General features: G+C 54.9%; 2 protein-coding genes across 10 annotated transcripts in view; one reads left to right on the plus strand and one right to left on the minus strand.

Moving 5' to 3' along the window:
• SPHK2 (sphingosine kinase 2) overlaps positions 1-27,115 on the minus strand; it is a 61,152-nt gene that overhangs the window by 26,070 nt on the left and 7,967 nt on the right. For 7 of the 9 annotated variants that reach the window (XM_003940315.3, XM_003940316.4, XM_010351026.3 and 4 more), the window contains one exon: positions 25,161-26,899. The exons of the other annotated variants lie outside the window; for them this stretch is intronic. In XM_003940315.3, coding sequence (XP_003940364.2) covers positions 25,807-26,899 — 1,093 coding nt within the window. In that variant the 3' untranslated portion in view covers positions 25,161-25,806. Of the gene's footprint in view, positions 1-25,160; positions 26,900-27,115 lie in introns of those variants that run through there. 9 annotated transcript variants of the gene reach the window in all.
• On the plus strand, positions 9,066-25,005 carry LOC101046480 (uncharacterized). Its single transcript, XM_074385516.1, has 14 exons — positions 9,066-9,824; positions 9,913-9,987; positions 11,031-11,173; positions 15,171-15,356; positions 15,569-15,664; positions 15,829-15,901; positions 15,991-16,145; positions 16,399-16,564; positions 16,823-16,960; positions 17,140-17,264; positions 18,400-18,568; positions 19,412-19,822; positions 21,709-21,920; positions 24,515-25,005. The coding sequence occupies exons 1-14, from the start codon at positions 9,758-9,760 to the stop codon at positions 24,728-24,730; spliced, it is 2,232 nt and encodes a 743-aa protein (XP_074241617.1). The 5' UTR covers positions 9,066-9,757; the 3' UTR covers positions 24,731-25,005.

The raw sequence follows: 27,115 nt of genomic DNA on the forward strand, positions 1-27,115 counted from the left end.
AGGAGAATCGGCTGAACCCAGGAGGTGGAGGTTGCAGTGAACCGAGATTGCACCACTGCACTCCGGCCTGGGCGACAGAGTGAGACTCCGTCTCAAAAAAAAAAAAAAAAAAAAAAAAAATTATCCAGGCATCGTAGCCTGTGGTCCTCATACGTGGGAGGCTGCAGCAGGAGGATGGCTTGAGTCCAGGAGGTCCAGCCTGCAGTGAACTATGATCAGGCCAGGATACTCCAGCATGGTTGACAGAGCGAGATCCTGTCTCAAAAAAAAAAAAAAAAAAAAGAAAAAAAAAAGTTTCTTTCTTGCTCATATACATGTTCCATGCAAGTTGGCAAGGTTTGGTTTTCCACACAGTCACTCAAGGACCCAGGCTGAGATGTTCACCATCCCGCAGCAGCAGCCATAACCCAGATCTTCTTGATCAATGAGGCAAGGAAAGAAGAAAAGCACTGAATGGTCTCATGCAAGTAAAACAGCTTTGGCCAGGAACGACTCCCCGCGCCTCGGGATTACTCATGGGGTTCCACTCAGTTGTCTGAAGGTGGGGAAGTGGAATTCCCTCACGTGCAGGTAACAGAGAAGAACTGTCGAATTGGTTTCCTGTTGCTGCCATAACAAATTACCATAAAGTCAGCAGCTGAAACAACACCCATTTATCATCTTACAGCTCGACAGATCAAAAGCCCCACGTGGGTTTCACTGGGCTAAAATCAAGGTGCTAAGAAGGCTGCATTCCATCTGGAGCCTCTAAGAGAGAATCTGTTTCCTTTCTATTCCCACCTTCTGGAGGCCACCCACATTCCCTGATTCATGACCCCTTTTTCCATCTTTGAAGCCAACCACGACAGGTCCAGTCCCTTTCAAGCTTCACATTTTTCCTGCCTCTTCTATCCTCACATCTCTTTCTGACCATGGCTGGGAAAGGTTCTCTGCTTTTAAGGACTCTTGTAATTAGATGAGGGGCACCCAGCCTACCGCCAAACCACCCCGAATGTGCCTGATCTTCTCTGATCTCAGAAGCTAAGCAGGGTCAGACCTGGTTAGTTCTTGGATGGGAGATGGGGGCCACCCAGATAATCCAGAAGAATCTCTCCCCATCTCAAGATGTCTCTCTCTTTTTTTTTTTTTTTTTTGCTTGTTTTGAGACAGTTTTGCTCTGTGGCCACCAGGCTGGAATGCAGTGGTGTGATCTCAGCTCACTGCAACCTTCGCCTCCTGCATTCAAGTGATTCTCCTGCCTCAGCCTCCCAAGTAGCTGGGATTACAGGTGCATGCCACCACGTCCAGCTAATTTTCATATTTTAATTTTAATTTACTTTAATTATTATTATTTTTTTGAGATGGAGTGTCACTCTGTCACCCAGACTGGAGTGCACTGACGCAATCTTGGCTCATCGCAACCTCCACCTCCCAGGTTTAAGCGATTCTCCTGCCTCGGCCTCCCAGATAGCTGAAATTACAGGCACCTGCCACCATGCCCGGCTACTTTTTTTGTATTTTTAGTAGAGGCAGGGTTTCACTATGTTGGTCAGGCTGATCTCAAACTCCTGACTTTGTGATCCGCCCGCCTCGGCCTCCCCAAGTGCTGGAATTACAAGCGTGAGCCACCGCGCCCTGCCAAGGTCCTTAACCTTAATGTATCTGTAAAGTACCTTTTTGCCGTGTAAAGTAACATAGTCATCAGTTCTGGGGATTCGAGTATGGACATGTTTGGGCACCATTATTTTTTATATCTACCACAACTGGTAAGCACTAGAATTTTCTGCCACAGGTATCTGCTCAAATTTCATAGCATCAGAGAGAAGGTCCTGACCACCTTAACTAAATATAAGCTCCCTCCAATCTTTTTTTTTTTTTTTTTTTTTTTGAGACGGAGTTTCACTCTTGTTACCCAGGCTGGAGTGCAATGGCACGATCTTGGCTCACCACAACCTCCGCCTCCTGGGTTCAAGCAATTCTCCTGCCTCAGCCTCCTGAGTAACTGGGATTACAGGCACACACCACCATGCCCAGCTAATTTTTTGTATTTTTAGTAGAGATGGGGTTTCACCATGTTGACCAGGATGGTCTCGATCTCTTGACCTCGTGATCCACCCGCCTCGGCCTCCCAAAGTGCTGGGATTACAGGCTTGAGCCACCGCGCCCGGCCGCTCCCTCCAATCTTACATTATTTCTTTCTTTTTTTTCTTTTTCAAGACAGAGTCTCACTCTGTGGCCAGGCTGGAGTACAGTGGTGTGATCTCGGCTCACTGCAACCTGCACCTTTTGGCTTCAAGCAATTCTCCTGCCTCAGCCTCCCAAGTTGCTGTGACTATAGGCATGTGCCACCATGCTTGGCTAATTTTAAAATATTTTTAGTAGAGATGGGTTTTCACCGTGTTAGCCACGATGGTCTTGATCTCCTGACCTCATGATCTGTCCACCTTGGCCTCCCAAAGTGCTGGGATTACAGGCGTGAGTCATCATGCATGGCATATATATATATAATTTAAACGCTCATCGAGTCCACACCTCCTCCAGGAGACTGAAACTAGAAGGCGAGATACAGATCGGGGAGGATTTTGCTAGGCTCCCAGAGGCAGTGGAGTTGAGGGCAGAGAGAGAGGGGTGAAGAGGCCCAAAGGGGCTGTGGGAACCACCCAGGCCTACAGAGGCCTGGCGCTGCCACCTCCCACTCAGGGCTGGGGAGACAGGAGATGAAAGCGCAGTGCAGAGCGGGCCCCATATGTTCCTCATGACCCAAACTTTGTTCCCAGCGCCCGAGACAAATAGGCGTGAAATCCACATCTGGGACCCACCTCGGGCCTCGCTGTTCCCTCCCACTCTGGGCATGGAGCCCGGTCTGTCTTTGCGCTTTAATGGAGGCACACAGGTGGCTTCCAGAGCTCCAACAAGGCCCCTGCCCACCTCGTGGTATTGCTGGATGGCTTCCTGAAGGAGGGGACTCCTGAAGTGTATAGAAGTTTGAGTAGGAATTTGCCCAGCAGAGAAGAAAGAAAGGGAGCCCCGTTAGAGGAAACAGTTTGGGCAGAGGACCTGGGCCTTTTTTCCCCCCCAGGGGCACTGGGGAGCCATGGGAGGTCTGTGAGCAGGAGAGGGGCAGTATCAGCTTTGTGTGAGGGGCAATTATCATCATCACTGAGGTGGCTCAGCTCACTGGGGGAGCCCAGAGAGTACCCCAAACCCAGCCTGCTGGTCAGAAAACTTCTCTCAGAGGTGGATCTTCAAGGACATTGGAAGAACCTGGTCATGACAAGAAAGGCTGAGGAAGAGGACTTTGTCCAGAGGTGCCGGGGAGCCGTGGGAGAGGCAGGGTCCACTCTGGGTGTAAAATGACTGCTCAGCTGCTGGGCATGGTGGCTCTCGCCTGTAATCTCAGCACTTTGGGAGGCCAAGATGGGAGGACTGCTTGGGGCCAGGAGTTCCAGCCCAGCCCAGCCCGCATAGTGAGACTTCTGTCACTAAACAAACCCTAAAAATTACTAGTGTGAGCAATACGGTGAAACCTTGTCTCTACAGCAGATACAAAAACTGACCTGGCGAAGTGGCTCACACCTGTAATCCCAGCACTTTGAGAGGCTGAGGTGGCAGATCACAAGGTCAGGAGTTCGAGACCAGCCTGACCAACACAGTGAAATCCTGTCTCTACTAAAAATGCGAAAAATTAGCCGGGCATGGTAGCGGGCACCTGTAATCCCAGCTACTCAGGAGACTGAGACAGGAGAATGACTTGAATCCGGGAGGTGGAGGTTGCAATAAGCCGAGATCACACCATTGCACTCCAGCCCAGGCCACAATGCGAGACTCCATCTCAAAAAAATAAAATAAAATCGCCGGGCGCGGTGGCTCAAGCCTGTAACCCCAGCACTTTGGGAGGCCGAGGTGGGTGGATCACGAGGTCAAGAGATCGAGACCGTCCTGGCCAACATGGTGAAACCCCGTCTCTACTAAAAATACAAAAAATTAGCTGGGCATGGTGGTGCGTGCCTGTAATCCCAGCTACTCAGGAGGCTGAGGCAGGAGAATTGCCTGAACCCAGGAGGCGGAGGTTGCGGTGAGCCGAGATCGCGCCATTGCACTCCAGCCTGGGTAACAAGAGCAAAACTCCGTCTCAAAAAAAAAAAATAAATAAATAAATAAAATAAAAAATAAAAGATACAAAAATTAGCTGGGAGTGTGATGTGCACCTGTGGTCCCAGCTACTTGGAAGGCTGAGGCAGGAGGATCCCTTGAGCCTGGGAGGTCAAGGCTGCAGTGAGCTATGATCCCATTACTGCACTCCAGCTTGGGGGACAGAACAAGACACTGTTTTTTTTTGGTGTTGTTGTTGTTGTTTTTGTTTTTGTTTTTTTTTTTGAGACGGAGTTTCTCTCTTGTTACCCAGGCTGGAGTGCAATGGCGCGACCTCGGCTCACCGCAACCTCCGCCTCCTGGGTTCAGGCAATTCTCCTGCCTCAGCCTCCTGAGTAGCTGGGATTACAGGCACGCGCCACCATGCCCAGCTAATTTTTTGTATTTTTAGTAGAGACGGGGTTTCACCATGTTGACCAGGATGGTCTCGATCTCTCGACCTCGTGATCCACCCGCCTCGGCCTCCCAAAGTGCTGGGATTACAGGCTTGAGCCACCGCGCCCGGCCGAAGACACTGTTTTAAATAAATAAATAAAAAATTTAAAAGAAAACTTAAAAAAAAATAGCTGGGTGTGGTGGCACATACCTGTAGTCTCAGCTACTTGGGAGGCTGAGGTGGGAGGATCACTTGAACCCAGGAAGTTGAGGTTGCAGTGAGCTACGATCACGCCATTGCACTCCAGCCTGGGTGACAAAGCAAAATCCTGTCTCAAACAAACAAAACCAAAAACCAAGAAACAAAACTCTGGGATCTGTGGGGTGTGGATTGCAAGGGGCGGGAAACTGGAGGGGGAGAAGCTGAGAAGGAGGCTGTGGGGAGGGCGGAGGGGGAATGATGTATCCTGAGCCCTGTTTAGGATTATGCGGATAGACAGAAAGTCACAAAGTTAAATGATGGCCGGGCACAGTGACTCACGCCTGTAATCCCAGCACTTTGGGAGGCTGAGGCGAACGGATCACCTGAGGTCAGGAGTTTGAGCCCAGCCTGGCTAACATAGTGAAACCCCATCTCTACTAAAAATATAAAAAGTTAGTTGGGTGTGGTGGTGGGCACTTGTAATCCCAGCTACTCAGGAGGCTAAGGCTGGAGAATTGCTTGAACCCGGGACGTGGAGGTTGCGATGAGCCGAGGTCGCGCCATTGCACTCCAGCCTGGGCAACAAGAGCAAGACTCTGTCTCAAGAAACAAAACAAAACAAAAAGCAAAGATTAGCTGGGAGTGGTGGTGGGCGCCTGTAATCCCAGCTACCTGGGAGACTAAGGCAGAATTGCTTGAATCCCACAGTGGAAGTTACAGTGAACAGAGATCATGAGACTGTGCCACCACTGGACTCCAGCCTGGGTGACAGAATGACTGTGTCTCAAAAAGAAAGTTTTTTTTTTTTTTTTTTTTTTTTTTTATGTAGAGATGGGGCTTCTCCATGTTGGCCAGGCTGGTCTCCAACTCCTGACCTCAGATGATCTGCCTGCCTTGGTCTCCGAAAGTGCCGAGATTATAGGCATGAGCCACCACACTTGGACAAAAGTTAAATGTTATATCTACACCAGGAAGCCTTCCTCTAAAGCCCAATACAAAAACATTATTTTCTCACCTGTCTCTCAGTGCCACGGTCTTTTTATGTCACTCACTCATTTACTCATTCAATGTATTCTCCTGTGGTCTCCCTGGAAAATTCTGACATACTGACCTGAGTCAGACCAGGGACTTGCCTAGTCTGGGAGGGTCTGGTAGGAGAGAGACCTGGGTACAATGAGATTTGGTGTGATATTCAGCAGCGGAAGCAGTGCAGGGCACTGTGGAAGCCTAGAAGAGGCACCTGGCCATGCCTTGGAGTTCAGGGAAGACTGCCTGGAGGAGGCGAAGCCCTCCATGGGCACTGCAGAAAATCCAAGTGTCACCCAGGCACATGGGAACTAGCAGACTCTCCAGGGAAAGACATCATGGGCATGGTTTCATTCAGTAATGCCTGATGTCTCTCCTGAGGACCCCCTGTATGCCAGCCTGTGTGTGCAGCACTGAGGCTGGGACCCAAAGATGGGTCAGGTTTGGGCCTTCTGGTGGGACAGATAGGGGCACAGTCCCTTCCTAATGGGATGTATGCTCCCTTGGAGGTAGCACAGAGCACTGTGAATATTCACAGCAGGCACTGACACAGCCTGGGGCTGTCAGGGAGGGCTTCCTGGAGAAGAAAAGCCCTACATTTTAGGTAGAGTCTAATCTTCCTGTAGTATCAGCCTTTCAATCTCTGTATATCTCTAGTTCCTTCATTTCCTGTGCCTCTGTTGGGTTCCATATCTTTCTTTCTTTCTTCTTCTTCTTTTTTTTTTTTTTTCTGAGACAGAGTCTTACTCTGTCACTCAGGCTGGAATGCAGTGGTACACTCTCAGCTTACTGCAACCTCCACCTCCCAGGTTCAAGTGATTCTTGTGCCTCATCCTCCTCAGTAGTTGGGACAACAGGCACGCGCCACCACACCTGGCTATTGTTTGTATTTTTGGTAGAGATGGGGTTTTACCATGTTGGCCAGGCTGGTCTTGAACTCCTGACCTCAAGTGATCTGCCTGCCTCGGCCTCCCAAAGTGCTGAAATGATAGATATGAGCCACCATTCACTGACTATTTTTTTTTTCTTTTTCATAAAAAATAGATAAGAGGTCTCACTATGTTGCCCAGGCTGGTCTTGAACCCCTGATCTCAAGTGATCCTCCCTCCTCAGCCTCCTAAACTGCTGGGATTACAGGCCTGAACCACCAAGTCCGGCCAGCAACAGACAATTAGTATGTACCTTTCCTTCTAGTGTTCTTTCTCTGTGTCTCTCTCCACCCCTGACTCTCTGGGTGTGTCTTTGCATCTCTAAGTCTTTGAACGTTCATCCCAAATCACTACCTCTGTCTTTCTGATTCCTTCTAGTCTCCCCCATTATGTCGGTTAGTCTGTTTCTGGGTCTCTCTCCCTCTATCTGGTCTATCTCTGTCCATCTGTTCCTCTCTGTAGATGTCTCTTTCTCCGCACCAGTTTCTCTATTTATAGATATATAGATGTATGTGTGTCTGTCCCCAGGTCTCTGTCTCTATTTCTTTCTCTCTTTTTTTTTTTTTTTTGGACACAGAGTCTTGCTGTTTTGCCCAGGCTGGAGTGCAGTGATGCAATCTTAGCTCACTGCAACCTCTGCCTCCTGGGTTCAAGCAATTCTCCTGCCTCAGCCTCCTGAGTAGCTGGGATTACAGGCACACTCCGCCCCCACCCCCACCCCCATGCCTGGCTATTTTTTTTTCTTTTTTTTTTTTTGAGACAGAGTCTTGCTCTGTCACCCAGGCTGGAGTGCAGTGTCGGGATCTCAGCTCACTGCAACCTCCGCCTCCTGAGTTCAAGCGATTCTCTGCCTCAGCCTCCCAAGTAGCTGGGATTACAGGCACCCACCGCCACACCCAGCTAATTTTTGTATTTTTAGTAGAGACAGGGTTTCACCATCTTGACCAGGCTGGTCTCAAACTCCTGACCTTGTGATCTACCTGCCTCGGCCTCCCAAAGTGCTGGGATTACAGGCGTGTGTGTTTCTATGTCTCTCCCTCTCTCTGTATCTCTCTTCACCTGCATTGATGCATGTCTGTCTCTTTCTATGTCTCTCTGTCTCATTATGCTTGGTGTCAGACAGGCTGGATGCGGTGGCTCACATCTGTATTCCCAGCACTTTGGGAGGTGAAGGCAGGAGGATCCCTTGAGCCCAGGAGTTTCAGACCAGCCTGGGCAATATAGCAAGACCATGTCTCTGCAAAAAATAATTTTAAAAAATTAGCCCTGCAGGGTGGCATATACCTGTAGTTCCAGCTATTTGGGAGGCTGAGGTGGAAAGAATGTTTAAGCCCAGGAGGTGGAGGCCGGATCGAGCCGTGATCCCACCACTGTTCTCCAGCCTGGGTGACATTGCAAGACCTGCCTCCAAAAAGAAAAGAAAAGAAAAAGGCAATGAGCAGTTTCACTACCATTAGACGGGGTGAAAAATAATAAATAACAACAACAATAATATGCGGTGTCTCTGAGTCTGGGTATGGTTGCTCATGCCTACAATCCTAGTGCTTTGGGAGGCTGAGGCGGGAGGATCCTTGAGGACAGGAGTTTGAGACCAGCCTGGGCAACATAGCCTGACCCCATCTCTAACCCCCAATACAAAAATCCGGTGTTTCTCTGTCTTTGGATCTCTCTTTCTCTCCCTTTTTGTCTCTCTCCACCCCACGAGCTGCCTGATCTCTGAGTTTCTAAGTGTGTGTCTCTGTGTCTCCATGTCTGTCTCTGTATCTCTTTTTCTGCCTCTTTCAGTAACTCATTCATTCTCCCTCCTCCTCCCCACCCCCCCAATTCCCTCTTCCTCCCCGCCTCTTCCCCCTCCCTCCTGCCTGGAGGTTTGTTCTCGCCTCTCTAACCCGCCGTCCCTCCGCTCTTCCTCTCCGTATCCATCTCAGGCTCCCCTCTCCTCCCCAGCCTCCGCAGAAGTGGGTCCTCACCTCCAGCTCTCCGCCTCTGCCCTCCCGGCGCCCCCTCCCCGCCTCTCTCTCCCACGCCAGGTCTCTGCCTCCCCCTCCCGGTGAGCAGCCCTCACTGCACTCCAGGCTCCCAGGGGATCCCCCGGCCCCGTTAAGGCAGCCCCTGGCGGAGGACCCAGTGGAGCCCTGAGGCGAGGAAGGGGGGCGGCAGGCGCTGGGGTTGCTCTAACCTGGGTTCCCGCCAGCCGGGGGACCCCGCATCCTCCGAGGCTGACGGCTCCCAGCATGGAGACTTCCGAACCCTCTCCCAGCTCCACCTTAAGCGCCCCCCCTTCCCCTTCCAGCGGAGGATGGGGAACAGCCTGCTCGGGGCCCCCAGGTGTCCCGGCCACCCCCCGCCCGCGTGGCCCCAGCGCGGCTGGGAGCCGGGGACCAGCCCCCTGCCTCCACCCGTGTCCTCTCCCTTCGCACCCCCCCCACCCCCAGCCAACCCGCCGAGTTTGCTGCGATGAGATCACCTGCTCCCCCACCCAACAACAAAATTAAATAACACCACGGGAGAGGAGAGAGGGAGGGGGAGGAGGGAGGAAGGGCCGAGAGAGAAGAGAGACTGAAACTGGGAGAAGAGGCTGGAGAGGAGGAGGTGGGGAGAGCACGAAGCTGGAGGCCGACACCGAGGGAGGGCGGGAGGAGGTGAAGAAGGAGAGAGGGGAGAAGAGGCAGGAGCAGGAAAGGATAGAGGGTGGAGGAGGAGGAGATGCTGGATGGAGACCTGGAGTTAGGTGGCTTGGGAGAGCTTAATGAAAAGAGAACGGAGAGGGGGGTGTGGGTTAGGAACCCAGAGGCAGCCCTGGGGGGAGCAGAAGGCTGAGAGGAGTAGGAAGATCGGGAGCTAGAGGGAGACTGGAGGGTTCCGGGAAAAGAGGAGAGGAAGGAGGAAAGGCACAGAGAGAAGGGGGAGAACAGCGGGCTTGAAGCAGGGTCTCGGTCCCTGGCTGCTTTGGCATTTGGGGAACTGGGACTCCCTGTGGGGAGGAGAGGAAAGCTGGAAGTCCTAGAGGGTCAGGGTCCTAGAAGGAGGGGAGAGAGGAGCTGAGAGAGGGGGGCAGGGCGTCGGGCAGGGGTCCCTCGGAGGCCTCCTGGGGATGGGGGCTGCAGCTCGTCTGAGCGCCCCTCGAGCGCTGGTCCTCTGGGCTGCACTAGGGGCAGCAGGTAAGACCTGGGGTTCCCGGCAGAAGCCCCCGAGGGAGGGTGGAGGTGGGGGTGCCAAGGAGAGGGATTCAGGCTGCTCTCTTCTCAGCTCACATCGGACCAGCGCCTGACCCCGAGGACTGGTGGAGCTACAAGGATAATCTCCACGGGAACTTCGTGCCAGGTGCAGCCAAGGCGGGGACCCAGGAGTCCGGCCCTCCCGGGGCCTCCTTCTTCAGACTCGGGAATCTGGGTTCCCAGCTTCCTCCTTCCCGCAGGATCAGGAGTCCCAGCCCCCTCCTCTGTCCCTCAGGAGTCAGGCCAGCTTCTGAACCCCAGGGGCTCACCATGGGACATTATACATGCGCATTTCAAGTAGTGAGTGGGAGTGAGTGGAAGGAAAGTGTGGGGGTGGAGATTCTGTGTGTGTTTGCAGGGAGAGGCAGGTCCCCGCTCCTGCTAGGAACCAGAGGCTGGGTGGCCCCGTCCCCAACCTTGTCCAGCCCTCTCTTGCAGCTCCTCTCTCCAACACATTAATAATTATCCAGTTGTGGGACAAGAGATAGAGGAACTACAACTCCCATAGGGCTCTGGGGCAGGTAGACAGCAGAGGGGTGGGCTGATAGCCCTGGGGCCTGCTGGGAGTTGTAGTTCTCTGTACAATGGCTTACGGTGGGTTGGCTTGGCAGGGCGTGGTGGCTCTCGCCTGTAATCCCAGCACTTTAGGAGGCTGAGGTGCGTGGATCACCTGAGGTCAGGAGCTTGAGACCAGCCTGGCCAACATGGCGAAACCTCGTCTGTACTAAAACAAAAAGCTGGGTGTGGTGGCACGCGCCTGTAATCCCAGCTGCTCAGGAGGCTGAGGCACAAGAATCACTTGAACCTGGGAGGCGGAGGCTGCAGTGAGTCGAGATCGTGCCACTGCACTGACAGAGTAAGGCTCTGTCTAAAAAAAAAAAAAAAGTAATAACAAAAATTAAAAAGATGGGTTGGATTAAGGAGAGGCTGAGAGTATTAGGGGGTCTTAGAAAACTATTCCAAGATTCTTCTGGGACCCAAGATTCTGGATCCGAGCCCAGTCCTCCCTCAGACCCAGGAGTCCAGGTCCTCAGCCCCTCCTCCCCTGGGATCTGGGAGTCCAGACCACAGCCCACTCAGCAGATGCCAGCCCTGGGATCCAGTCACTATTTCTGACGCCTTGTCCTCCTACTCCGACCCCACCCCCAGGGCCTCCTTTCTGGGGGCTGGTGAATGCAGCGTGGAGTCTGTGTGCTGTGGGGAAGCGGCAGAGCCCCGTGGATGTGGAGCTGAAGAGGGTCCTTTATGACCCCTTTCTGCCCCCATTAAGGCTCAGCACTGGAGGAGAGAAGGTAAGGGGCTTGGCGGGAGGAGCTGTTGAACCCACTGGGGAGGGGCAGGAGTAGAGGCTGGGGAATGCGGTGCTGACGTAGGAGGGCAGCCTTGGGGAAGGAGAGGGCGCCCAGTGGGTGGAGAGAAGGCTGCTTACACTCTAAAATGGATTCCCAAGCATGGATCCCTAGTCTCCCCATCTCTCCAAAAACAATGAAAAGCAGAACATTTCCTATGCCAGGCAGGTTTAAAAGCCTCTAATCTCATAACCACCTCAGAAATTGGGTACAATTATTAACCTTATTTTATAGATGCAGAAACTGATGCACAGAGGGATGAAGTTACTTGCCTAGGGTCACACAGCTAGAGAGCCAGCACTGGCATTCAAAGCGGGGCAGTGTAGCTGGGACCCACTTTGCAATACCATGCTGGGAACCATACTTTTTTTTTTTTTTTTTTTTTTTTTTTTTTTTTTTTTTTTTTGAGACAGAGGCTTGCTCTGTTGCCCAGGCTAGAGTGGTGCAGTGATGGAATCTCGGCTCACCGCAAACTTCGCCTCCCAGGTTCAAGCAATTCTGCTACCTCAGCCTCCTGAGTAGCTGGGATTACAGGTGCCTGCCACCATGGCTGGCTAAATTTTGTATTTTTAGTAGAGAAAGGGTTTCACATGTTGGCCAGAATGGTCTTGATCTTCAGACCTCCTGATCCGCCTGTCTCGGTCTCCCAAAGTGCTGGGATTACAGGCATGAGCCACTGGACCCGGCCTTTTTTTTTTTTTTTTTTTGCAGTTGAGATGTCACTCTGTGGCTTAGGCTGGAGTGCAGCGGCCCAATCATCAATCATAGCCCAAATGATCTTCCCACAGAAGTAGCTGGGACGTGGCTGGGTGTGATGGTTCATGCCTGTAATCCCAGCACTTTGGAAGGCTGAGGTGGATGGATCATGAGGTTAGGAGTTTGAGACCAGCCTGGCCAACATGGTGAAACTCTGTCTCTACTAAAAGTACAAAAATTAGCCGGGTGTGGTGGTGTGCACCTGTAACCCCAGCTACTCCAGAGGCTGACGCAGAAGAATCGCTTGAACCCGGGAGGCAGAGGTTGCAGTGAGCAGAGATTGTGCCACTGCACTCTGGCCTGGGTGACATAGCAAGACTCTGCCTCAGAAAAAAAAATAAAAAGTAAAGAAAGAAAGTAGCCAGGACTGCAGGTTCATGCCAGTATGTCTGGGTAACTTTTTAAGTTTTTTGTAGAGGTGGGGTCTCATCATGTTGTCCAGGCTGGTCTCGACCTCCTGGGCTCATGATCCTCCTGCCTTGGCTTCACAAGATGCTGGAATTGCAGCTGTGATCCAACCCACCCGGCCAATACCATCTCTCATAAGAGCTGGCACTACCTTTCATTTAGCTGTGCTAGCCAAAAGCCTCAAAGCTATTCCCCATCCCATCCTCTCTCCCTCCCATCCATTTCCAGTCCATGTTCCTTCTAGACTCGATGCTAAATGTTATTCCAATCCTTTCACTGATCACCCCACCACTGCCCCCACTCTCGTGCAGGCACCATCCTCTCCCACCCAGACTGGTGACTGTTGGCGTAGCCTCCTCACTGGCCTGCCTCTCTACTTCCTGCAATCCATTCTCTACCCCACAGCTAGAGAGAGGTTTAAAACACAAACGAGATCGTGTCATTCCGGCTCAAAATCCTCCTATTAGGATATGTAATAATAGCAAACATTTATGTAGCACCTACTGTATGTTTGGCACTCTGGCAAATGTGTTACATATATGCAGTTTATTTATTTATTTATTTATTTATTTATTTCGTTTTATTTATTTACTTTGAGTTGGAGTCTCGCTCTGTCGCCAGGCTGGAGCGCAGTGGCACGATCTCAGCTCACTGTAACCTCCACCTCCCAGGTTCAAGCGATTCTTCTGCCTTAGCCTTCCGAGTAGCTGGGACTACAGGTGCACGCCACCAACCCCAGCTAATTTTTGTATTTTTAGTACAGACGGGTTTCATCATGTTGGCCAGGATGGTCTCAGTCTCTTGACCTCGTGATCTGCCTGCCTCAGACTCCCAAAGTGCAGGATGAGCCACCATGCCTGGCTTAATTTTTTAATATTATGTGTTTTTTTGTTTGTTTGTTTTTTTGAGATGGAGTCTCACTCTGTCACCCAGGCTGGAATGCAGTGGTGCTACCTTGGCTCACTGCAACCTCCGCCTCCAGGGTTCAAGGGATTCTCCTGCCTCAGCCTCCCAAGTAGCTGGGATTACAGGCACCCACCACCACACCCAGTTTATTTTTGTATTTTTAGTAGAGATGGGGTTTCGCCATGTTAGCCAGGCTGGTCTGGCACTCCTGACTCAGGTGATCCACCTGCTTCAGGCTCCAAAAGTGCTGGAATTACAGGTGTGAGCCACCGCGCCCGGCCTATATATGCTGTTTACTCAAATAAAAAACACAAAACTCTACCGTTTTCCACAAGGCCCTACACCGTTTGGCTCCCATTACCTCTTGCTCCTTTGTTCACTGGACTTTGGTGAAGTCTCTTTTCTGTCACTCAAACAGACCACCTCAGGGCCTTTGCACCTGCTGTTTCCCCTTCTTGGAGTGCTTTTCTCTCTTTTGCGAGTCACCCCTCCATGTCCTCCAGGTCCCCATTAAAAATGTCACCTTTGGCCAGATGCAGTGGTTCATGCCTGTAATCCCAGTATTTTGGGAGGTCAAATTTGAGCCCAGGAATTTCTTTCTCTCTCTCTCTTTTTGTTTTTGAGACAGTTTCACTCTTGTTGTCCAGGCTAGAGGGCAATGGTGCGATCTTGGCTCACCACAACCTCTGCCTCCAGGGTTCAAGTGATCTCCTGCCTCAGCCTCTTGAGTAGCTGGGATTACAGGCATGAGCCACCATGTCTGGCTAATTTTTTGTATTTTTAGTAGAGACGGGGTTTCTTCACGTTGGTCTGGCTGGTTTTGAACTGCCAACCTGAGGTGATCTGCCCACCCCGGCCTCCCAAAGTGCTGGGATTACAGGTGTGAGCCACCACACCCAGCCAAGCCTAGATACTTAAGACCAGCCTGGGCAACATAGAAAGAACGTCTCTACTAAAAAAAAAAATTGAAAATTCAAAATTAGTTGGGTATGATAGTAGGTGACTATGGTTCCAGCTACTTAGGAGGCTGAGGCAAGAGGATCGTTTACAGTCCAGGAGTTCAAGGCTGCAGTGAGCTGTGATCGTGCCACTGCAATCCAGTGTGGGTGACAGAGAGACTTTGTCTCAAAATAATAAATGAAAATAAAATGTCACCTTCGTAGGGAAGCTTTTCCTGACACCCCCATCTAAGCTGGGTTCCCCATGACATCTCAGAGCTCCCAGATCCTCTAAGCATGAGCTCTGGATGCATTTAATTAAGCAGTTACTTCTGTGACTCACAATTGTCTGTCTCACCTTCGTTAGAACATAAACTCTCTGAGGCCCAAGACTTTTGTCTTCTTGTATATAGCTCAATTCTTGCCATCCACGGTGCATAGCACCAGCTCTGTCCATATTAATCAAACAAATTTACCAATATTGGGCACCAACTTACAGACTAGGACAGAGCCTGGAAAGTGATCGGTGTATGCTGAATGATTAAATGACTGTTAGAGGCTGGGCGTGTAGCTCACGCCTATAACGCCAGCACTTTGGGAGGCCAAAGCAGTCAGATCACTAGAGGTCAGGATTTCAAGAGCAGCCTGGCCAACAGGATGAAACCCCGTCTCTACTAAAAATCCCAAAATTAGCCAGCTGTGGTGGCACACACCTGTAGTCCCAGCTACTTGGGAGACTGAGGGAGGAGAATCACTTGAACCCAGGAGGCAGAGGTTGCAGTGAGCTGAGATCTCGCCACTGCACTCCAGCCTCGGCAACAGAGCAAGACTCCATCTTAAAAAAAAAAAAAAAAAAAAAAAAGGCTGTTGGAATCAGAAACTGTAGGAAAAGATCTCTCCCTGCCCCCTGACAGCTCCCGCCTCTCCCACAGCTCCGGGGAACCTTGTACAACACTGGCCGACATGTCTCCTTCCTGCCTGCACCTCGACCTGTGGTCAATGTGTCTGGGGGTCCCCTCCTCTATAGCCACCGACTCAGTGAACTGCGACTGCTGTTTGGAGCTCGAGACGGAACCGGCTCCGAACATCAGATCAACCATCAGGGCTTCTCTGCTGAGGTGGTAGCCACTGATTGTTTACCTGCGACCCTCCACCCTGAGTCACCCCAATTCCTCCCACCTCACCCCTCTTAGTGCCTCACCCCATCCCCCTCCACAGAACTGGCCTCCCACCCTAAGCACTAAGCCTCAGCCTGATTCGGGCCCCAAAGCTGGGGTCATGCTTTCCTCCCCTTCTGCTGGGGGACCCCGTGCTCTGTCCTATCCGGCAGGTGCAGCTGATTCACTTCAACCAGGAACTCTACGGGAATTTCAGCGCCGCCTCCCGCGGCCCTAATGGCCTGGCCATTCTCAGCCTCTTTGTCAACGTAAGCGGAGGCGAGACTCGGAGAGAGGGAGGAGCTGGGTGCCTGGAACCCGGGCTCTCAGAGAAGCGGGGTGCTGGGAGGTCCAGACTCCTGGGTCCTGGGGGAGGAGAAGGTTGAGGGTTGGGCTTCTGGGCTCCTGGGTCCTCACCTCGTACCTCACACAGGTGGCCGGTAGCTCTAACCCATTCCTCAGTCGCCTCCTTAACCGCGACACCATCACACGCATCTCCTACAAGAGTAAGTCCCTGGCGTGCCGGGGGCAGAGGCCACACGCGAGAGGGGTTCAAGAGTGGCACCCTCTTGACTCTGGCCTGATGTTCCCGCAGATGATGCCTACTTTCTTCAAGACCTGAGCCTGGAGCTCCTGTTCCCCGAATCCTTCGGCTTCATCACCTATCAGGGCTCTCTCAGCACTCCGCCCTGCTCCGAGACTGTCACCTGGATCCTCATTGACCGGGCCCTCAATATCACCTCCCTCCAGGTGACTCTGTCCGCACCGCCCTTCCTAGGCCTCGGTACTCCACTCACTGACCTGGGTATCCCCTTGCTCACCTGCCCTCCCTCTCCTCATAGACTGTGAACTCAGGGAGGTAAGAGGGTCAGAGCACCTTTGGGGGTGGGGTGGGGCTGAGAACAGGCCCCGCCCACCGGCTCCCAGGGGCGGGACTTCTTGAGTGACGTCACGAAGACCATTCATTAGTCACTCCCAGTTTCCCACCCTCCTTCCACGGCAGATGCACTCCCTGAGACTCCTGAGCCAGAATCCTCCATCCCAGATCTTCCAGAGCCTCAGCGGTAACGGCCGGCCCCTGCAGCCCTTGGCCCACAGGGCACTGAGGGGCAACAGGGACCCCCGGCACCCCGAGAGGCGCTGCCGAGGCCCCAACTACCGCCTGCATGGTATGGTCCGGTCTGCACCCCCGTGTTGGGCTAGCCCGCTAATATGTGTCTCCCCTAGGTGTCTCAATGTGGTTCAGCCCCATCCCCCTTCCCGCTTCTGTGTGGTCTAGCCTCCTGAGCGCTCCCTTTTTCTCTCTCTCCCTACGTGTCCACGTGGTACAGTCCACCTCCCGGCCCTAGGCCATTGCTGGCCCGCGATTTGTCCTCTTCACTGCTTTGCAACTTGGGCTATAACCCATGATCCCTGTCTTCCTATAGTCCAATTACCTACTGTGCTTCCTATTACTGTGAATTTCCAAAATGGTCGTTTGGATCCTCTCCCCGCTTCCAAATCGTACTACCCTATGCTGTTCCACAATCTGACTGCTCCCTTCCCCCTTACTGAGAAACTACAAGGTACAGCCCCTTCCCTCCACCTACTGCCTCCCTGTGGTTCGGCCCAAGGATCTCACATCCCCCTTGGCTTCGCAAGATGGTACGGCCCACACCCCCCCATGAAGACCTTCAAGTAGTTCAGCCTAAGGCTGAATCTGGATGTCCAGATTTCCCCCTCCTGTTGCCTTCCTGTGGTTCAGCCCAGTGCTTCTGCACCTGGTACATTCGGGTTCCCAGCTGGCAGACTCCAGACGGTGGAGGCCTGCGCGGCCCAACGCACGCCCCCTGCCCCGTCCATCCTAAAGTGACGCCCCCTGCCGTTGTCGTTTGTCTTACAGTGGATGGTGCCCTCCATGGTCGCTGAGACACCCCTTCGAGGATTGCGCCCGCCCGTCCTAAGCCTCCCCACAAGGCGAGGGGAGTTATCCTAAAAACAATGCTATTAAAGGGACAGAATACTTCCTGTTTCTCAGTGGTCTGATTCTAGGCGCGGTGGGGAAACATTTAGGTATTAACAGCCTTCTTCCGGAAACCAATCTTCCTCTTTCTAAGCCCCCGCTACCCGGTTTTTTGGCTTCCTGCTCCTCAAAACCATCGTTAGGACCGCGGTCCCTTTAAGCAGCGCCCCTCTTCCCCCATTACCCCTACCCCCCACCATCAGGCAGCACGAGCAGAGCCATGTGCTTCCCCCTCCCGCCTGCCTCATTGGCCCAAACTGGGTCACGGTCCCGCCCCCAGCACCGCCTCCTATTGGGCAAATGTAGGTCAGTGTCCCGCCTCCCTCCGAAAGGCAAGGCAACTTCACGCGCTGAGCCCCTCACGCGCCCTCCCGGGCCTTGGCGGATCCGGAAGCCCTATTGGCTGGGCGTCTCAAGGGGTCGGAAACGATTGGCCTGTGCTTGCAGCCGGAGGGAGGCACGAGGCTGGGGTGCATGCCCACAGAGGCGGGCGGGGCTGGACGCGCCGGGCGGAGACCGGGAGGAGGGGCGCGCGCTGTGGCGTCGGGTGTTTTGGTTTGGATTTTTTTTTTTTTTCCGCGAAAGAAGTTTGCTTTGGCCACGCCTCAAGGAGGCCGCCTCCTCCTGCCCCCTCCTCCGCCCCTCCGTGCACACCTCTCGGTGCAGATTGCAAAGCGCCTTCCGTTGCGAGAGCTGCAGATTTTGCAAGAGCCAGGCTCGCCCACCTTGTAGAAGGAGCGCCTTGAGTCCCCCTCGCACCCTCGTTGCAAAGAGCTGGCCGCTTGATTTGGACGCCCCTCTGCCAGACTGCATGATCTCCCGGCACCCTCTTGAGTTGCACGTTTCTGCACCAAGAACCTCAAATCCCCGTCGCTCCTAGGATTTGCAGCGTTCTGGATACTGGAGGCTTGCAGGATACATTCGCCCGCCCCTGGGCAGACACTCGTCCAAACCACTGGAGTGTGCCGGTGACTGGCAGGCCAGCCCTTCGCCTCTCCATGAGCCCGTGAGCCTGGGGGCAGGTGCCAGGCGATGGCGCGGCCTGTGAGCGACAGGACCCCGGCCCCTCTGCTGCTGGGCGGCCCGGCCGGGACCCCTCCCAGTGGGGGAGCTCTGCTTGGGCTGCGGAGCCTTCTGCAGGGGACCAGCAAGCCCAAAGAGCCGGCCAGCTGTGAGTTCTAACCCCCATCTCACCCAGTTTGGACACCCCACCCCCTTAGGGACTCAAGTGCCGTGAGGTGGGGGGTGGGGGGGTCCATCTTCCCAACCTTAATTACTAAATTACTTAGGTGTTTAAGCCCCTGCATCCCTCAGCGCCCAGGACCCAAAAGCGCTGGCTCTGAAGCCCGTCCACCCTGAGGACCCAGGCACCAAGGTCCCCAACGTCCTCCTCCCTCAGTTCCCAGCTTCCTCTTCCTTTCGGTCCGGGAGCCTGGACCCCTGGGGTCCCAGGGAGGGGGTGTGTCGGGTGCTCACACGGTGGTGACACGGGCTTGGGCGGGGCGTCATGGGGTCACATGGAGTCTAGGGGTGAGGAATATGCCCCAGGAATAGAGCCCCTTACTGCCCCTTACAGATGGTGGGGGAGGGGGAAGGGGGTACAGCGCGCAGGGGATGGGGGGTTGGGTAATTACAGTGGAATTACAGAGCTGTCATTTTTCTCTCTCACCTGACCAAACCTCCACCTACCCTATCCCTGCCCCCCCTATTCCTGAACTTCCGTCCCGCTTTCTCTGGGTCGCTGTTTTTCTGTATCTCTATCACTTCCCGGGCTTCTGTCCCCATCTCTGTGAATCTCTGTCCACCTGTCTCTACCGCCCCCATCTCCGTTCTTTCTGGGTCTCTCTCCCACTCTGCGTCTCCATCCCTTCCTCTCCCGTCTCTCCCCTTCGACCCCCACCCCCGTCCCCTCTTTCTCTGGATCTCCTCCCTCTGCCTCTCGGACTCTGGGTCTCTTCGCCACCTCAACCTCCCCACCTCACTCTCATCCCATCCCGTCTTTCCCGGCCCGCAGGTCTCCTGAAGGAAAAGGAGCGCAAGGCGGCCCTGCCCGCAGCCACAACCCCTGGACCGGGCCTGGAGACGGCGGGCCCGGCGGATGCCTCGGCTGGGGCGGTGGTGGGCGGCGGGTCCCCGCGGGGTCGCCCGGGGGCGGTCCCCGGCCCGGGTCTGTTGGCGCCACTGCTGTGGGAGCGCACGCTGCCGTTCGGCGATGTGGAGTACGTGGACCTGGACGCCTTCCTGCTGGAGCACGGGCTCCCGCCCAGCCCTCCGGCACCCGGTGGCCCGTCGCCGGAGCCGTCGCCCGCGCGGACGCCCGCACCCTCCCCAGGGCCTGGCTCCTGCGGCTCAGCTTCCCCCCACTCCTCTCCTGGGCACGCCCCCGCCCGGGCTGCCCTCGGGGCCGCCAGCGGCCACCGCGCAGGTGCGGCGAGGGGGGCGGGGTGGGTCCTGACGGGGCGGGGCTTGGGCCCAGGGGGCGGGGCTGTGCGACGCTGGGGGCTGGGACCGTCGGACCCGGCTGCGGCCTCGAATTCTGTGTCCACTTGTCGGGAGGTGTCGTGGCAGGGGCCCGGATTCTGTGTCTCTTAATGGGTCAGGGACTTGGTCTTCTGGATCTATAGGGGAGGAGAGACTTGGGACCCTAAATTCCTGGAAGCCTGCCCAATGAGATTTTGTGGGTTTTTCTGTGGGACATGGGGATACAGTATATGGATACTCGCAAAGCCACAACTGGAAGTCCGGAGCTCCGGAGTTACTTACTGGAGAGTGAACTGATCCCAGAATCTGGGTCCATATCGATGGAACTGGGATAGGACTGGAGCCCCTGGGTCCTTTACAGGGGCAAAGGCAAGGGAGGGGCACAGACTTCTGTTTTCCCAGGACACAAGTCTTGGCACTTGGCAGCCCAGGTTCCTGGGTCCCCCTGTGGGGCGTGCTGCAGCCCCGGGTCCCAGAGTTCTTCAGAAGGGAAAACATTAAGGATCTTATTTCTGGATCCTACAGTTGGGGCTAGGACCGAGCTTCCTATATTCCTGGGTGAGGAGAGGCCTGGGACCCCAGAATCGCGGGTACCCTAGTGGCTGGGGGCCTGGGAAGATCCAGGGGGCCGATGTTCCCCGGAGAGCAGGGGGTTGGGATCTTTGGAGGTTGGAGCTAAGAGGAAAGATGTTTCCCTTTGAGCACGTTGAGGTCTCCAGGGACCGACTGCAGGTTGGGGATTCCTGGGAACACCTGCCCCAGGTCCGACCTCCGGGCTGAACCAGGGCCCAACCCTCCCCAGCCGCACATTCCTGCGCCACGTGAGTCCTCCCCTCCCGCCTCTGCGCTTCGCGCAGGCGCCTTCACGCGCGAGGGGCGGGGCCGGGGGAACGTGAGGGCTCCGGTGGCAGGGGGGGCCTTGGAGGAAGGGAGGAGGAGGGAAGCAGGCGTCAGCACGTGACTCGGCCCTGAACCTGTGTCCTCAGCTAGCCCCGGCTGGCTGGCGCTTAAAGGTACAGGCGCCTTCTTTCGAACCAACCTTCTAGAACCTTAGAGCAGTTTCTCCTCCTCTTCCCTAACTCTTCTCAGCGAGTAGCTTTTAGACTCTTAACTTGAGAACTTTGAAGTGCAGTAGATTCTTTTTCTCTGGACAGCCTGGGGTCTAAGCTTAGGTCGTGGATTTGGTAAGTAGGATTCAGGCTAGACTGAACTAACAAACACAGTGCATCTTAAGTCCTGAGGTTTTAGAAGCCATAGCCCTGATCCATGGGTTACCTAGGGCATCACTTATGACTGGGATTGTTTCCTTGTTAGTAAAGGTAGATGTGGCTCCATGATCTCTAAGCATCTTTATGGCTTAGGGAAACCTTCATTTTGTTTTTTTGGAGATAGTCTCGCTCTGTTCCCCAGGCTGGAGCGCAGTGGTGCGATCTCAGCTCACTGCAACCTCCACCTCCCACGTTCAAGCAATGCTCCTGCCTCAGCCTCCCTAGTAGCTGGGATTACAGGCGCCTGCCACTATACTCGGCTAATTTTTGTATTTTTAGTAGAGATGAGAATTTCCCCATGTTGATGCTGGTCTCAAACTCCTGACCTCAGGTGGTCTGCCTGCCTCAGCCTCCCTGAGTGCTGGGATTACAGGCGTAGGCCACCACACTTGACCAAGGAAACTTTCATATTTTATATTAGGGAGTTTAATCCCTGACCGAATTTATGCTAGATCCCAGAAAGGCTGTGCATGTGGCTACAATACCTGAGCAAGAGGAAGTTTCTGGAAACCCCCTCCCTAAAATAAATACACACTCAGCTGACACGTGCTGTTTCCCCAAGGCCTGACTTCTCGGGACACACCGAGCCCTGTGGACCCAGACACCGTGGAGGTGCTGATGACCTTTGAACCCGACCCAGCTGATCTTGCCCTATCAAGCATTCCTGGCCATGAGACCTTTGACCCTCGGAGACATCGCTTCTCAGAGGAGGAACTTAAGCCCCAGCCAATCATGAAGAAGGCAAGGAAAATCCAGGTGCCAGAGGAGCAGAAGGTGAGCAGTGCTGGATGTGGGACAGGCTTGGCTAGAGACATGCCCCACAGCCAGGGAGGGGACCTTTCTCACAGTCAGGCCTGGGCTTCTCCCTGGGATTAGTGCTCAGCCTCTCCTGGCCTGCAGCCACGGATTAGACCTCCTTGGTCAAGGAGCACAGGGGCAGGGGCGTAAGATTTATGAAGATAGTGTCAGCTGGGGGAGGGGCCTCACTCATATAACTGCAGCCCTTTTCTGGGCTGAGGCAGGAGGATCGCTTGAGCACAGGAGTTCAAGGCCAGCCTGGGCAACGTGGCAAAACCTCATTTCTATAAGCTACTCCGGAGGCTGAGGTGGGAGGATTGCTTGTGCCTGGGAGGTTGAGGCTGCAGTGAGCCAAGATCGCACCACTGCACTCTGGCCTGGATGACAGAGCAAGACCCTGTCTTAAAACCAAAGGCAGTGTCACTGTGGGGTACTGACTCAGCCAGCTCTGCTAGGTCTCCTTATAGAGACTTGAAGCCTCTCCTATTACTTGGGTCCAGCACCCTCAGTGGGACAGGTCTCAGGCTCCACCAGGCACAACTGCGAAGGACAGTCTTCCTTGGCAGTGGGCTATCAGCCTGTGACCCTCTCTCCTTACTTAGCAGGCCTTTGATCTCTGGTGTAGGGCTTCCTTTAGTGCGATGGCATTTGGCCAGGAGGCAGACTCTGCCAGCCCCTTTAGGTCTTGTTTCCTGGGCCTGGACTTCTTTCTCACTGATGGGAGACTTCAGGCTTCTGTTAGCGGTCAGGGTCACTTTCTGATGTGGGGTGATTTGAGCAGTGATAGCATCTTTACATCATTTTGTTTTTTGCCATTATGGGAGTCTTCCCCGGGAAGAGTTGCTTGGGTTTCTGTTACAAGACTGTCATTCCTGGCCAGGCGTGATGGCTTATGCCTGTAATCCCAGCACTTTGGGAGGCTGAGGTGGGCGGACCATGAGGTCAGGAGATCAAGACCATCCCGGCCAACATGGTGAAACTCCATCTCTACTAAAGATAGAAAAATTAGTTGGGCATGATGGTGCGTGCCTGCAGTCCCAGCTACTCGGGAGGACGAGGCAGGAGAATCGCTTGAACCCGGGAGGCGGACGGTAGAGTGAGCCAAGATTGCGCCACTGCACAATCTCCAGCCTGGCAACAGAGTGAGGCTTTGTCTCAAAAAAACAAAACAAAAACAAAAACAAAAACAAAAAAACAAACCAAAAAAACAGTCCAGGTGGGGTGGCTCATGCCTGAAATCCCAGCCTTTGGGAGGCTGAGGTGGGTGGATCACAAGGTCAGATCAAGGCCATCCTGGCTAACACAGTGAAACCCTGTCTCTACTAAAATTACAAAAAATTAGCTGGGCATGGTGGTGGGCACCTGTCATCCCAGCTACTCAGAAGGCTGAGGCAGGAGAATTGCTTGAACTTGGGAGGCAGAGGTTGCAGTGTGCTGAGATCACAACACTGCACTCTAGCCTGCGTGACAGAGCAAGACTCTATCTCAAAAAAAAAAAAAAAAAAAAAAAAAAATTCACAGGACATGGTAGCAGGCACCTGTATTCACAGCTACTTAGGAGGCTGAGGCAGGAGACTCACTTGAACCCAGGAGGTGGAGGTTGCAGTGAGCTGAGATCACACCATTGCACTCCAGCCTGGGTGACAGAGCCTTGACTCCATCTCAAAAACAAGACTTTGCCATGCCCTTGTGTAAGACATAGCTCCTGAGGCAGCTAGGACGAGCCTATAAGTCAAATTTACACCAATGGTTTCTCCTGCTAGAGGGTTCTGTTGCTGGGGACTGGATTTGACCTCACAAACAGGAACTCAGCTTTCATTAAATGGTGGAGGGGGGAGCATCTTTCTGAGCCAAGTGGTCCTTGGTTACTAAGGAGTAGTCCTCCTTAGGAGGCAACTTCCAGGATGGGAGGACTTCAGGTATAATCCTCTGGGGAGGTCCCAGGGTAGTCCCCTTTCCTAAGGGACACCTCTTCTCTCAGTCAGGTCCTGTTGGGGAGGAGGCTGTTTTCTGGTCTCAGTTCAAGGTCAGAGACGGGCCAGTCATTGAAACCACTTAGACCTCACTTTGGTTTGCTGAGGATGGATGAGGTTGCCTTGGCAACCAGGTCAGAAGGGGCCCAGCTCTGGGAAGATTATTATGGGACACCAAACCCTATCACCAGGGCACCACGCTTTCCTTAGCAACCAGGATCTGGAAAGGTGATGTGCAGGGCAATGCTTTTCACTGGGAGAAGCCCTCAGACCATGAAGGCCTTGTTGCTAGGGAACAAGCATCCTTAGCAACCACGAGCTAACTGCAGGCCCTTTATCATGCGGGGAAGGCTGGGGTCCGCTTTGCACAGTGGAGACTTGAAGCCCAGTTGCTTGAGGGTGGGGGTCTATCTCATGCCTTTACTGTTGCTAGGGGCCCAATCTGTTTAGCAACCAGGGCCCTAGAAAGGCAGACCCTTGGATTCCTAACCCAGCGGAGACGCGGCATGGTTTAGGCCCCACTGCTGGGGCTCCCTTCCCCTCTCGCTGGGACCTGGGTCCCTCTGGACCTCAGTGCCCTCCCCGCTTCTTCCCCAGGACGAGAAATACTGGAGCCGGCGATACAAGAACAACGAGGCAGCCAAGCGATCCCGGGATGCCCGACGGCTCAAGGAGAACCAGATTTCGGTGCGGGCGGCCTTCCTGGAGAAGGAGAACGCCCTGCTGCGGCAGGAAGTGGTGGCAGTGCGCCAGGAGCTGTCCCACTACCGCGCTGTGCTGTCCCGATACCAGGCCCAGCACGGGGCCCTGTGAGGCTGCCCCACACCCCCACCTGGCGGAGCTGTCCTCCGCCTGGCTGAGACTTACGCCTAGTTCCCTCCCTGCCCTGTGGCCCACGGGCGGGCCAGCTGGGTGCCCCAGGGACATGATGATGCAGAGAAATACATTTATATTTTTAAGAAAAAGCGAGCCTCCCCCCTCCCTTGTGGGGGCGGGGAAGGTCCTCTGTGTGTGTCCCCGGCACGTCAGGGACCCCATCCTCCTACCGCCTCCGTTAACACGATCCTGAATAAATCTTGAGAACCCCAGAGCCAGCTGTTGTGGAAGAGGAGGGCAGCTCCATGGCATACTGGCTACAGCCCGTGGGCAGCTTTGGGCTGCAGTCCATAGAGGGCCGGCGCTGCTGGAAGTGCTGGAGTCTCAGCCCCGCCCACCGCGGGCTGTCGGATGGAGGAAGGGCAGGTATGAGAAGAATGAAGCGACTGCCTTTATTGCATAGACCTTTTCAATTGCTTTTTAGACTGGGGACGGGGGACGCACTTGAGACGAACAGGGGATATGAATTTCCCCGCCCCCACCCGCGGGGGGAGGAACTTTAGTGCAAATCCTAGCGCCGGCCCGAGGGAACCTGCCCCTCCTGGGCTGATTGGCCAGCTAAATGGAGGCACCGGAGTGGATGGGGCGAGACTGCGGGCCCTGACCGGCCGACTCGGTAAGGCCTACCCCAACCAGTACATTCCAGGTCCCGTCATTGGGCGACGCGTCAAACAGGCTCCGCCCTCAGCCATACTGGCTGGGTGGGAGCAGGTGGCAAGCGTCTAGACTGATCCCCGCACTGTAACGGCGGCCCGGGTTCAGACGCCAGGCCCTGCCCTCATTAGTCAGGCACTAACCTCGGGACGAGCCTGTCTCTCTCTAACCGTAACGACGCCCACCCTGCCGCATCACGTCTGGTCCCATGAAAGCGAGCGCAACCCTGAGACCGGGCCAGGGCCCTTGCACTTGGAGCTGTCACCACCACTCTAGCAGCCAGGCCACACCCCCTAGCTCGGGCTGCGCCCCCTTGGAATGTAGGCCCCGCCCCCGGCGGGTTCCAAGCTTGGTTAGTTTCATGGCTCCCGCCCCAGGCAGCCAGGAGGCCCAGTGAGCAGTGTACCGAGGCCAGGGTGCATCTGCGCCTGTAGCGGGCCATACTCCACCTGCTCCCCGTCCACCGTGAGCACGCCGCGTGGCGTAAGCGGCTCTAGGCGGAAGGCACGGGCCGCGGCGTAGCCCAGCTGCGGACAGCCCAGGCTGAAGTGGCTACCACGCTCCATGGCCAGGAAGAGGCGCAGCAGCGCAGTCCGAGAGATGCCACTACGCACCCAGCATAGGTGCACCAGGCCGTCATCGAAGCGCGCGTGCGGAGCTGCCACCATGTCAGCGCCCAGGTGGCTGGGCGAGATGGCCAACATCAGCACAAAGTCTTCCTCCAGCGTCACCCAGTCTGGAGGCAGTGGGGAGCCCAGAGGAGGCAGCAGGTGGTCGGGCGGGCCGCAGGTGGAGGTCGATACCCGGCCATCAGGGGTGGGAGGTGGGAGCCCAGAGGATGGGGGAATAACAGGGGGTCCCTGGGCGACGGGCGAGAGTAGAGCTGCCTTGGGAGAGCCAGGAGGTGAAGACAGCAGTGGGTCCGGGGAAAGCGGAGCATCCCCAGCCCCACCCCAGTCCCCGGCCAGCTCTGGGCCCCCACCATTGAGGGACAGGATGGGCAGGGGTTCCGGGGAGCCAGGGGAGGCCAGGGCAGGCTGGGGCAGGGGAAGGGGCAGGTCAGACACAGAGCGATGCAGGGGTGAGTGGGCCATGGGCGGGGCTGGGTCTGGGGTCAGGGTCAGCTCCGACTTGGCACGGGGCAGGCCATGGGCAGGGGTGGGCGAAGGGGGTTCCACAGTGGCAGGGAGGTAGGAGAGGCGTCCGCGGTAGGTATGCAATGTGGCAAGGCCCAGCATCGTGCCCAGTGTGAAGCGGACACTGCCCAGAGCCCTGAAGCGCTCGCTCTGGATATCCACATCAGACACGAAGCCCCAGGCCACAGACAGGAAGGAGAAACAGCGGGAGCCTGAGGCCAGCGTCACGGAGAGCAGGTCCAGCGGATGGCCACCGCCCCGGCAGAGCAACAGTGAGCAGTTGAGCAGCAGGTCAAGGCCCAAGGCCGGCTCAAACCTTCACAGCCCGAGAAAGACGGACACACAGAGGGAAGGAGCAAACGGGTCGGGGAGAGAGACAGGCAGGGAAGCAGGTGACAGTGAGACCAGAGGCCATGGCCTGGGCCCACCGCAGCCATGGGGCCACCTCCAGGCAACTGCTTATGGGACCAGGTTCCCGGTCATCTCTTTTGTTTGCTCCCTACACATTCACTGAGTGCCTCCCATGCCAGGC

This window comes from Saimiri boliviensis, chromosome 14, assembly GCF_048565385.1.
Source record: "Saimiri boliviensis isolate mSaiBol1 chromosome 14, mSaiBol1.pri, whole genome shotgun sequence".
NCBI lineage: Eukaryota > Metazoa > Chordata > Mammalia > Primates > Cebidae > Saimiri > Saimiri boliviensis.

Coding starts and splice junctions, on each gene's coding strand:
- LOC101046480 (XM_074385516.1), top strand. CDS start 9,758: ATGGGGGCTGCAGCTCGTCTGAGCGCCCCTCGAGCGCTGGTCCTCTGG. Junction 9,825..9,912: donor GGCTGCACTAGGGGCAGCAG/GTAAGACCTGGG, acceptor CTCTCTTCTCAG/CTCACATCGGACCAGCGCCT. Junction 16,961..17,139: donor CCTTACTGAGAAACTACAAG/GTACAGCCCCTT, acceptor CCTGTGGTTCAG/CCCAGTGCTTCTGCACCTGG.